This window comes from Canis lupus, chromosome 33 (assembly GCF_003254725.2).
Source record: "Canis lupus dingo isolate Sandy chromosome 33, ASM325472v2, whole genome shotgun sequence".
NCBI lineage: Eukaryota > Metazoa > Chordata > Mammalia > Carnivora > Canidae > Canis > Canis lupus.
In genome coordinates, this window is record NC_064275.1 from 29747310 (window position 1) to 29760172 (window position 12863).

At 38.9% G+C, this 12863-nt stretch overlaps 1 protein-coding gene and 1 non-coding gene across 2 annotated transcripts in view; one reads left to right on the top strand and one right to left on the bottom strand.

Moving 5' to 3' along the window:
- RNF168 (ring finger protein 168) overlaps positions 1-12863 on the bottom strand; it is a 33405-nt gene that overhangs the window by 3874 nt on the left and 16668 nt on the right. Inside the window, exons 4-6 of the mRNA XM_025474099.3 lie at positions 11156-11335; positions 8142-8263; positions 1860-1941 (exon numbers count right to left, since the gene is read on the bottom strand). Coding sequence (XP_025329884.1) covers positions 1860-1941; positions 8142-8263; positions 11156-11335 — 384 coding nt within the window. The remainder of the gene's footprint in view (positions 1-1859; positions 1942-8141; positions 8264-11155; positions 11336-12863) is intronic.
- LOC112641722 (U6 spliceosomal RNA) lies at positions 125-231 on the top strand. The gene has a single exon (XR_003124790.1). It is a non-coding gene; the product is annotated as a U6 spliceosomal RNA (small nuclear RNA).

The following is a 12863-nucleotide window of genomic DNA, read 5'->3' on the forward strand; positions in this document are numbered from 1 at the left end:
GTGTGTCTCTCATTAATAAATAAAAATCTTTAAAAACAAAACAAAACAAAACAAAAAACTGCTTTCCACTGATTATCAAAGGCACAGCTTTTGCTAACAGTATTATGATTTGATACCTACATTCGTGCCTGCTTTGGCAGCACATATACTAAAATTAGAGCGATACAGAGAAGATTAGCATAGCCCCTGTGCAAGAATGATACATACATTCATAATTAAAGGAGAGGTTAGGTGAAAGTAAAGATAAACCTCTTCCTCCATTTAAGTTCATATGTACTCTCTGGATTCTAACCACAGATCTAGACCTTAGGTTAAGAATCCTTGCTTTAAAAAAAAATTAAAAAAAAAAAAAAAAAAAAAAAAAGCAAGCTAAGAAAAAAAAAAGAATCCCGGCTTTGGCCCGTGTATTTTTCTTGTCACTTAATAGGTCTTAGGTTAAGTAAAGACCTACTATTAGTTTTCATCATACAAAAGCCTTAAGAAAGGCTTTGGTGAAAATTTGCCTCAGAACAAAAATTACTCCTTGTTGTTAGAGACCTTAAATATGTTATTTTACCTATATCCTTGCATTTATCATTTTTTATAGCATTTCTTGGGAGTCAGTCCAGTTTGGACTGGATAAATTCCAGTTTGCCCACCTAGCTTTGCTGTGAATATGAACACCACAGTAGGACAAATACCCCACCCTACAATGCCTTGTTCATCCTCAGTTCTAGTATGAGCCAGACCATCTGGATTTGAATCTTCCCTCTATCATCTCTTTTTTTAAGGGACTGTGTGCAAGTCTCTTATCTGCATGTGCCTTAGTTAATTCTTAACTGTAAAATGGGCACAAGAATGAATACCTACCTTATAGAATTGGTGCTTGTGAGATTGAAGGAAATAATACATAATCTGGCATATGGTAAATGTCAATTAAATGATAGGTTTTAAACTACCTAGCAGAGTTTTTAAAAATCTAGGAACCTCTTAGTAAAGGGTTAATAAAACTTCTCTGTAAGAAATCAACCTTGGTGTCAGCTCACATTTCCTAGTTCTATTTTCCTGGAAACTTGATAAAGGTGAAATGTCACCTGTGTTACTAGGCCACATAGCTTATGGTAAAAATGACCTTATTGGTGAATTACATCTATACAAGCAGAACCATGAATGAGTGATCTATAAGCACCCAATGGGAAACCAAATCTAGGGACTTCTGTGGCTTATAACTCTTTTGACTTGATGTGTTCCTTACCAGGATCCCTGGAAGGTACACCCATGGCTTGTTACAATAACTCTTATGCGGCATAGGGTCTCTAAGCCAGGATGGTTACCACACTCCACATTGTTTCATTTCCAGGCGGTGACTTGGCTCTCCTGTGAAGACTCTCGCTGCACTGATATGCCTGATGCTACCCTATTAGCATGCTTTGTTTCTCATCCTGTAATTTTCACATAAAGTGAAGCCGGTACCAGGGGTAGCCTATTTGATTTTGCGAGTTTGAACGCCTACGGCAGGGATCCACAAAACCATGACCCATGAACCAAATTCAGCCTGCTTCCTTTCATAGTTTGACTTGATCAAAGAGAAGCCCATTTGTTTACATATGGTCTACGAATCCTTTCACAGGAAAACAGTGTAACAGTTGTGACAGAGACCATATGGCCACAAAGAGAAGTTTGTTGACTCCTAGTCTAGGTGAGCCGAATATGACTAAGAAAGGGTATTCCATATATTACTAAAAAAAAAAAAACAAAAAACAAAAAATAAAACAAAACAAAAAACCCAGAAGTTAGGAAATGACAAGTATTCAATCTCTAGCCTTAGGAAATCTAGTAAAAATTAGTAAAAACTAAGAACATCTTTAGCACCCACATACCTTAGACATGGAGTTTTCCCTGCTTTCTTGTACAACTTCAGACTGTGATGCTGACCCAAACTGAGGTTTAGGTGACAAATACCTTAAAAAAAAAAAAAAAAAGCTTACCAAAGTTTGAATGCTTTAACAGACAAGTAGCATGTAACCAATATTATTAAACCAGATTAGCTATTTATATGAAGGTTGCCTGGTCTGCTGCTTGGATGATTGATCAGAGTGTATTTCATCTCTCGGTCTCAGGAATTTTGGCCAAATTCCAGAGCAAAACTTAAAAGGTTGAATTCTGAAATTTTATGGAAAACAATAGGAAAGGAAGTAAAAGTCAAATCTAAACATTTAATTCTAAAAAAAAAAAAAAAATTCAAAAGGTAGATAAGCGTCAAGACAAGATTATAAAGTCTTTCCAAAAGTCATGGAAATGACATTTTAAATCAAGACAAGATGTTAGTTTCTTTTTAATTTTTGTTGTTGCTGTTGTTAGTTTCTTTTTAATGTCAGATCTGGCTGTTTACTATATTTTTAATATCTACCATTGGGAAAGAGTTCACGATTAGATTCTCTACCACTATGTATAGAGATTTTGTTAGATACACATTTTGTACCAACTGTCTGCCTGTAGAAATAGAGATATATCAAGACATCAGCATAAGAGCCTATCTCTAAACTTCTAAGCACCATTAATAGGCTGTATGCCACTGAAAACACGAAACTTGTAATATGATGAAAAATGCTATAAGAAAATGGGAGGAATGCCTGGGTAGCTCAGTAGTTGAGCAGCTGCTTTAGGTTCAGGTCTTGACCCCGGGGTCCTGGGATCGAGTCCCACATCAGTCTCCCTGTGGGGGAGCCTGCTTCCCCCTCTGCCTGTGTCTCTGCTTCTCTGTGTGTGTAAGAAAGAAAGAAAAGAAAGAGAAAGAAAGAAAGAAAGAAAGGGAGGGAATAAAAGGACTAGTAATGAGAGAATATATTTAACAAACTGTAAAAAATCCAAATACACATAGAGAGAGAGAACATATGCACACATCCGTGCAGGTGAGAAGGGCAGAGGGAGAGACAGAACGCAAGCAAGTTCCATGCCCAGCACAGAGCCCAAAGTGTAGGACATGTGGCTCGATCCCACAACCCTGAGATCATGACCTGAGTCAAATTAAGACTTGGATGCTCAGGGATGCCTGGGTGGCTCAGCGGCTGGGCACCTGCCTTCGGCCCAGGGCGTGATCCTGGAGACCTAGGATCGAGTCCCACATCGGGCTCCTTGCATGGAGCCTGCTTCTCCCTCTGCCTCTCTCTCTGTGTCTCTTAAGTATAAATAAAAATAAAATCTTTAAAAATATAAAAATAAAAAACCACCCGCGTATACTTACCACCTGGTTTATTTATTTATTTTTTTAAGATTTTATCTATTTATTCATAGTCAGAGAGAGAGAGAGGCAGAGACACAGGCAGAGGGAGAAGCAGGCATCATACAGAGAGCCCGATGTGGGACTCGATCCAGGGTCTCCAGGATCATGCCCTGGGCTGCAGGCGGCGCTAAACTGCTGCGCCACCAGGGCTGCCCTTACCACCTGGTTTAAAGGTGGGGGAAAGATCATTGATTTTAAAATCCCTTATGGGCCCTCCTCTTTGTCACCCAGCTCAGACAATCACTATCCTGAGTTTTCTATTTCTTACTTTTAAAAAGTTTTACCATACATTTGTATCCCTAAGTATGTTGCTTCAACTGCATGATTTTGACTTTTACATATACAGAATCATACTACATGTATTCTACAACTTTTTTTCTTCACCCATTTTCATGATTCATGCATGCTGTCCTCAGCTAGATTCACTTGGACTGCTGGGATAGTATTTAGTTCTACTTTTGGACAGCTGGTCGCTTTCACTCTTTACTATTATGAATAGCACTGTTGGGAACATGCCTGTACATATCATCTGGGGTTGCTCTGCCATCTACAGCTAAAGTAGATGTAGAGTCCAAGAATATCAACCTTTTATATTCCCGCTGAACATGTAAATGCTCCTTATCATATACAACACTGAATACTTCTAGATAGCTTAATTTTTCCAATAGGATGAGTATGAAATGCTATCTCACTGTTATTTGGTGTTTCCTTAACCACTAATAAGGTTCAATATCCTTTCAAAAATATATTAACTTTCAGGTTTCATTTTATATAGTCAAAATTTACCTATTTTTCTACTAGTCATTTTCTTACTCAGCAGTGGATATTTCTTTAATAGTACATTACCTTTTTTTCAGTTAAACAAGTTATACTATCTTCTTCTTTTTTTAAGTAGGGTCCACACCCAGCATAGAACCCAACTCGGGCCTGAACTCAGTCATGAGATCAAAACCTGAGCTGAGGTGAGGGGCAGCAGGAGGGGCTCAGTGGTTTAATGCTGCCGTCAGCCCAGGGCCTGATCCTGGAGACCCGGGATCGAGTCCCGCAATCGGGCTCCCTGCATGGAGCCTGCTTCTCCCTCTGCCTGTGTCTCTGCCTTTCTCTCTATGTCTATCATGAATGAATAAGTAAGTACAATCTTAAAAAAAAAATTTTTTTTTTAAGTTAATAAGTTTAACATTAAATCATCTTCTAATAGTAAGCTAGCAATCTATTCCTGGAATTATCATTTTATTTTATTTTATTTTTTTTTTTTTTTGGAATTGTCGTTTTAGATAATATTCGTGGGGCACCTACGTGGCTCAATCGGTTAAGTGCCAGATTCTTGCTTTTGGCTCAAGTCATGATCTCAGTGCCCTGAGATAGGGCCAGGCATGGGGCTTTGTGCTGAGTGAGGAATCTGCTTGGGATTCTTTACTGTCCCGCTCCCTCTCTCTAAAATAAATAATAAAACCTTTTTAAAAAAGACATGTAAACCATTAATTAATTCATTAATTTTCAGACTTTCTCCCTTTTTTCTGATTTGGCATTTTCTTTCCTTTTTTTAAAAGATTTTATTTATTCATGAGAGGCACGGGGTCGGGGAGGCAGAGACATGGCAGGGGGAGAAGCAGGCTCCATGCAGGAAGCCCGATGTGGGACTCAATCTCGGGTCTCCAGGATCACTCCCTGGGCTGAAGGCGGCGCTAAACCACTGAACCACCAGGGTTGCCCAGATTTGGCATTTTCTGATATGGCACTTTAGCCACCTCCCAAAGTTTTAATGTATAATACTTTTAGTTCTATTATTTCCATCAAGATTTATTCCTTAACCATTAAGTTACTTAAGAGTTTTTCTTAATTTTCAAGCACTTGAGTAGTCTTTTCGTTAATCATTTTAAATTTGAGATGAAAACCATATAACATAAAATTAACCATTCTAAAATGGACAATTCAGTGGCACTTTAGTATGTTCTTAAAGTTGTACAACCATCACCTCTATTTAGTTCCAAAACATTTTCATCATCCCTGAAGGAAACCAGGCATATGTTAAGGAGTAACTCCCCCATTCCCACCTTTCCCCAGCCAGGAGCAACTACTAATTGCTTCCTGTCTTTATAGATTTAACTACTTCAGCTATTTCATAATAAATTTAATTCACAAATAAATCATATACTTGACAACTCTTTTTGTCTGGCTTCTTTCAGTTGGCATGTTTCTGAGGTATGTATGTATGTATGTATTTATGATAGGCACACAGTGAGAGAGACAGGCAGAGACACAGGCAGAGGAAGAAGCAGGCTCCATGCACCGGGAGCCTGACGTGGGATTCGATCCCGGGTCTCCAGGATCGCGCCCTGGGCCAAAGGCAGGCGCTAAACCGCTGCGCCACCCAGGGATCCCGGTTTCTGAGGTTCATTTACGTTACAGCATGTATCAGTATGTCACTCCTTTTTAGGGCTAATATTCTGTTGTATGGATCATACCACATTTTGTTTATCTATTCTTCCTTCAACAAACATTTGTGCTTATCCATCCTTTGGCTGTCTGAAGTGCTGACACAAACATCTGTGTACAAGTATTTGTTTGAATTCCTGTTTTCAAATTTTCTGAGTAGATGGGCAGGAGTGGAATTGCTGGGTCATATGGAATTCTGTTTAACATTCTGAGGAACTACCAAATTGCACTATTTTATATTCCCACTAGTAATCAATGCAAGATTCCAATTTCTTGGAATCCCTGGGTGGCGCAGCGGTTTGGCGCCTGCCTTTGGCCCGGGGCGCAAACCTGGAGACCCGGGATCGAATCCCACGTTGGGCTCCCAGCATGGAGCCTGCTTCTCCCTCTGCCTGTGTCTCTGCCTCTCTGTCTCTCTCTGTGTGACTATCATGAATAAATAAATAAAATCTTTAAAAAAAAAAAAAAAAAAAAAGATTCCAATTTCTCCAATCTTTGCCAACACTTGTTATTTTCCTTTTTTTGGATTAAAGACATCCTAGATGTAAAATGGTATCTCATTGTGGTTTTGATTTGCATTTCCTTAATGACTAATGAAACTGGGCATCTTTTCATATGTACATCAGTGGAGAAATGTCTGTTTATGTCCTTTGCTCATTTTGAAATTGGATAGGAATTTTTCATATATTCCAGAGATTAGACGTTAACTCTTTTTAACTTTGCTTTCACTTTAATCTACTAGTTTCTCAATTTCTATTTTTAAATTCATCTGTCCATTTTTATATTTCTAATAAATTTTTATCTTCAGACATTTCAAAATATATATTTAGATACATGAAGATTCAAGATAGTTACATCCTTTATATGGAAGAGTAATAGATCAATGTGAAATATCTCTGCTTGTCTTTTAATGGTTTTTCTCTTGATTTCTACTTGGCATAATATCAACATTAACAATATTGATACTAAGTCATCTATTTTTTTCTTTTAATAACAATCTCATTTAACTGCCCCCCAAATTGCCCTCCCCCTGCCCGCAAACAAAAATTTCTATGAGTTTTGAAAGGTGGTAAATTACCTGCATGTATTTACTCAATTGAAACCAAAAGCCCTTACATATTTTCATTAATTTATTTTTGAAATAGGCTACATGCCCAACATGGGACTTGAACTCATGATCCTGAGATTAAGAGTTGCATGCTCTACCAACTAAGCCAGCCAGGTGCCCCTATTTTTAAACTCTAGGTGGTTCTTAAACTTTCCCAACTGTTAATGCTATGAGAAAGCTTATATCCTCATAAAATCATCAACTCTACCTGCTGTTGGAGGGACATTGCGAGGAGTCTAAATCACTCCAGTACTGACTACCTAACATGTGCTTTTTGTATAGCAGAGAAGAAATATAAACTGAGGAAAAAAAAGATGAGGGAATGACCTAGATGCCAAGTTATAAGCTCCTTTATAGGATGACTCTCAATGGGACTAGCTTTTCTAATTTGAATCTAAACCAAGAGAAAAAGAAATCCAATTGGCTAATTCTGAGAAAATGGGAACATGAAAATCCTGAGGCATCAAGATAGAAAAACTTCAGGGACACCTAGGTGACTCAATTGGTTAAGCATCTGACTCTTGATTTTGGCTTAGGTTACAACCTCAAGGTTATGAGATTGAGCCCTGTACCCTACTTAGCATGGAGCCTGCTCGGGATTCTCTTCTCCCCTCTTTCCCTCTGCCTACCCCTTCCCCATTTTCTCTCTCCATCTCTCTTAAAACTAAACAAGACTTTAGATCTCTCTTCATGATAACCAGACATCTAAGCCATGTGAGTAGCATCCTTATTTTCACTTTTCACCCAGCTCAGACCATCTCAGACCATCTGGAGACTTTTCATGCAAAGTCCTTGGACCAAATTTTGACAATCAGTGGACCATATGAGCAAAAACACCAGCATCCAGTAAGTAATCAATAAATAATTGAGGGATCCCTGGGTGGCGCAGCGGTTTGGCGCCTGCCTTTGGCCCAGGGCGCGATCCTGGAGACCCGGGATCGAATCCCACATCAGGCTCCCGGTGCATGGAGCCTGTTTCTCCCTCTGCCTGTGTCTCTGCCTCTCTCTCTCTCTCTCTGTGACTATCATAAATAAATAAAAATTAAAAAAAAAAATAATAAATAAATAAATAAATAATTGATAGAGGCGCCTGGGTGGTTCAGTTGGTTAAGCATCTGACTCTTGATTTTGGATCAGGTCATGATCTCAGGGTTGTGAGACTGAGCCTTACATCAGGCTCTGTTCTGGGCATGGAGCCTGCTTAAGATTCTCTCTCTTTCTCTTCCTCTCTGGCCCTCCCCAAAGCCACTGCTATCCCAACCTGGTCTGTGCACACACATTCTGTCTCTTCCTCTCAATCAATCAATCAATCAATCAATCAACATGTCCACTTACTTATGAATATCTCCAGTGTTTGTTTGTTTGTTCTTACTTTTCTTTTGGGACTTGGTTGTGACTGTATCAGATTTTCTGGAATTCAAGGGAGAAGCCAAGACATTTCCATCACAGGAATTGTTCTTCAATAACAGAAAAAAGCATAACAGACATTAATAAAAACAATTATAATAAAATAAGCTATTATTTTGACTAATTCAGAATCCACAACAGAATTTTTCAGGTCTTATACTCACATATAAATTCTATACATCCTTTGAATAATACTGACTCTGCAAAAATTATTATAAGTAGGATTAAGTCCATCCAAGTTGGTCTACATTAATGACATTTTTAGTCTATGTTATAAATCAAAGGGCATGATGATACTAACAATCATTTTGTTAATGAATGGCTTCATGTAATTTTAACTACCTTAATCTACAGGGAAAAATTCAAAAGAGTTGTGGATATATCTGGAATAAAAAGTAATTTTGGGTAGAAATAATTTAACCTACGGATTAAAGAGAATACCAGTATCATAAATATTTACTTGCTGTACCAGTCTCATAAGTTTCTCACTATACTACCAGAAGAATTAATATACTTGGTGGTGGCAGACATTTGGCTTTGGACTGCCTAACTTTCTCAAGTAAACCAAGTATTCTAAAATATCAACAGATCTACTCTTTTAATCCCTATTAAAAACAAGAAGGATTAGAACAAGACTCTTTACAGGCAGAGATGACCCCAGATTCTCCTCTCTGGTGTATTTTTTTTACTTATGTCATTTGTTATTCTATTGATCAATGTCTTAAATTTCCTGATTGTGTACCTTTTTAAAACTATTCCACTAAAATTTTAAAAAGAAGAAATATATTAAAAAGGGCAAGGGTGGGGCGCCTGGGTGGCTCAACTGGTTAAACATCTGCCCTCGGCTCAGGGGTCCTAGGATTGAGCCCCGTGTTGGGCTCCCTGCTCAGAGGGGAGTCTGCTTCTCCTTCTGCCTCTCCCCCTGACTTGTGCTCTCTCAAATAAATAAATAATAAATTTTTTTTTTTAAAAAGGGCAGGGGTGCCAGGATGGCTCAGTTGGTTAAGTTTCTGACTCTTTACTTCACAAAGGTCATGATCTCTGGGTTGTGTGCTGGGTGTGAAGCTTAAGATTCTCTCTCCCCTCTCTGACCCACTTTCCCCTCTTGAAAAAAAAAAAAAAGGGGGAGGATATATAATCTAAAACTTGGGTACACTATGAATAGTAGGCCTCTCCAAAAAAAAAAAAAAAACTCAATTCTAGATATATTTTGTTTTGTTAAGTATATTTTAAGATATTTATTGTTTATAAACAGGAATTGTTTTTAGATACTCTCAAACTTGAGTGCACACCAGGCTTCCCTAGATGCCTCTGGGAAAGGTATTCCGAGAATCCCACCCCCAGAGAATCTGATACAGTAGACTTAGAACAGGTATGGGGGGCACCTAGGTGGTCAGGTGCTCAGGGTGTGACCCCGGGATCGAGTCCCGCATCAGCTCCCTGCAGGGAGCCTGCTTCTTCCTCTGCCTGCGTCTCAGCCTCTTGTCTGTCTCTCGGGATTACATAAATAAAATTAAATTAAAAAAAAAAAAGAGGGATCCCTGGGTGGCGCAGCGGTTTGGCGCCTGCCTTTGGCCCAGGGCGCGATCCTGGAGACCCGGGATCGAATCCCACATCAGGCTCCCGGTGCATGGAGCCTGCTTCTCCCTCTGCCTGTGTCTCTGCCTCTCTCTCTCTCTCTCTGTGACTATCATAAATAAATAAATAAATAAATAAATAAATAAATAAATAAAGAAAGAAAGAAAGAAAGAAAGAAAGAAAGAAAGAAAGAAAGAAAGAAAGAAAAGAAAAGAAAAGAAAAGAAAAGAAAAGAAAAGAAAAAGTATGGGAATTTGTATTTTAAAAGAACCTTTGGTGATTCTGTCAGGATCGCACTGTACCCTCAGGACTCAAAGTATGGTTTTATCATCCTTCTATTCATCTTTCCCAAGGCAGTAATTTAACTACACAGCAAAATAATAAAATCCAGGTCTAGCGTATTACTTAAAAATTTAATGTGCTTCACTTCCATTTCTTTTTAAGATTTTATTTAATGTGCTTCACTTTCAAAAAGTGATTTGCATCCATATAATTTAATGTTTTTGCCACTCTTAAAAAGATTTAGATAAGACTGTGTAGCTACAGGAACAATCTCTAAGATATACCAAATGAAAACAGGCAAGAAAAAAACGGAGTGTGACTGATACATTATTTTTAGGTGAATAAGAAAAATTAAGGAACTGTTTAGTGCTAACCTTTGGGGAGACTGAGGTAATGGAAAAGGAAGGAGAATATGGAGGTGGGAGGGGACAGAGGAAGCTTTCACTGTGAATAACTTTCCTACAGACTCTGAATTTACTAAAATACTTAGGATTTTTTTCACATGTACTTCAGAGCAAATACATAACATGCAAAAAATGTAATAATACGCAAAAAATTTTGTTTTAATTAGAACATATATGTCAAAAATCGCTTCTAGTAGGGGATTCCTGGGTGGCTCAGTGGTTTGGCACCTGCCTTTGGCCCAGGGTGCAATCCTGGGGTCCCGGGATCGAGTCCACGTTGGGCTCCCGGCGTGGATCCTGCTTCTCCCTCCTCCTGTGTCTCTGCCTCTCTCTCTCTCTCTATGTCTATCATAAATAAATAAATAAATCTTTAAAAATCACTTCTACTCATGGTGAACTTCCTCAGATCTTTGAAACCCACGTAGTTTCAGGGTTGTGAGATGGAGCCCCAGGTTGGGCTCCACCCTCAGTGTGGAGTCTGCTGGAGTCTCTCTCCCCCTCTGCCCCTCCTGCTTGTGTTCTCTTTCTCTCTAAAATAAATAAGTAAATCCTAAAGAAAGAAAGAGAAGAAAGAAAAGAAAGAAAAGAAGGAAGGAAGGAAGGAAGGAAGGAAGCCAAAAACCATGTAGTCAAAGCAATAGGAACATCAATACTTCACGGTTCTCTCCTAAAACTTACGATATTAACGCTTAGCTTTCTTGCTAGTTCCTCATCACTTTTCAGTTGCTCTTCCATCTCTCTTCGCCTTTTTTCTGCCTGTCGTTTTTCCTCCTCTTCTTCCTCTGCTAATAATCTCTGTATGTATTCTTCACTGGCTTTGTTTTCTTCTTCTTCACTAGCTCGTCGCTCTGCCTCCACCTTAAAAATGATTAATAAAGAACAATTCTCTGAACTTTTAAATATTTAATATATTTAACTTTTTTTTTAAGTAGGCTCCACATCCAGTATGGAGCCCAACACAGGGCTTGAACTCATGACCCTGAGATCAAGACCTGAGCAGAGATCAAGAGTCGGATGCTTAACCAAACAAGCCACTAAGGTGCTCCTATACTTGCAACGTTTCTTGAGAAGAACAGCAAAAGTAATAAAAAAAGAAAAAATTGGCAGGAATTACAATGTTTCAAATGATGTACAAATATGAAAGCAAATTCCTACAAAACAGGAAGCCTTCCCCAGTCAGCCCTATGAAATCTTCATCAAACCTCCACTCCTCTTCACCTACCACACCTTCAACTACACTGTTATCCTGAAGTTAGGAGGAAGCCCCCAGGCACAGTGGGTGGGACTGGAGTGGTTGCTGAAGAAGCAACCACAATGGTGATTATGTGATTTACAGATGAGCAGACAGAAAAGCAAGTAACTTTTTTTTTTAAAGGTTCTTTTAAAAAAGATTTTTATTTATTCATGACAGACAGAGAGAGGCAGAGACACAGGCAGAAGAAGCAGGCTCCATGCAGGGAGCCCAATATGAGACTCGATCCCTGATCTCCAGGATTACACCCTGGGCTGAAGGCTAAACCGCTGGGCCACCACGGCTGCCTGCAAATAACTTTCTGAGCTCATGGCAGAGTAGAGACTCCAGCTCAAATTCTAAGACTCGAGGCCATGTTTGTGGTAATTTAAACTGTACTTCCTGGGGCACCTGGGTGGCTCCGTGGTTGAACATCTGCCTTCGGCTCAGGGTGTTCAGGATGTGATCCCGGAGTCCTGGGATCGAGTCCTGCCTCCGGGTCCCCACAGGGAGCTTACTTCTCCCTCTGCCTGTGTCTCTGCCTCTGTTTCTCATGAATAAATAAAATCTTTTTTTAAAAAAAGAAGAAATATGAGGGAAATAATCTCTTCCTCTGCCATGTGAGGACACAAGGAATAGGCAGTGGTCAAGCCAGGATAGCAAGTCCTCATCCAACAGATCTGCCTGTGTCTCAATCTTTGACTTCCCAGACCCAGAATTCTGAGAAATAAATGCTTTTTGTTTACCCACCCAGTTTACAGTATTTTTGTTATGGCAGCCCCAATGGAAGAAGATACCCATAATCTACCACCTTTTTTCCATGCTTTAAACTCAAAGCTTCAGGGAAATAAAAAAAAAAAACCTTTCACAATTAAATGCTTAATAATTGCTATCACAAAAACTAATTCAATGAACAATTCACAAGCTCGCAAGATATAAAATTAATATGCAAAACTCAATTGCATCCACATACAGAAATAATAACCAGTTAGAAGTTTTAACAGATGAGAAGACAAAAATGATAAAAAAATTGGCAGAAGACACAGAAAGTTCATCACCCCCAAATTATAAAAATGTCCCTTAGTTATATGAAATACAATCTTTCTCATAATAAGAGAAATACCAAGTAAAACTACGCAGAGATAGGACTTCCAG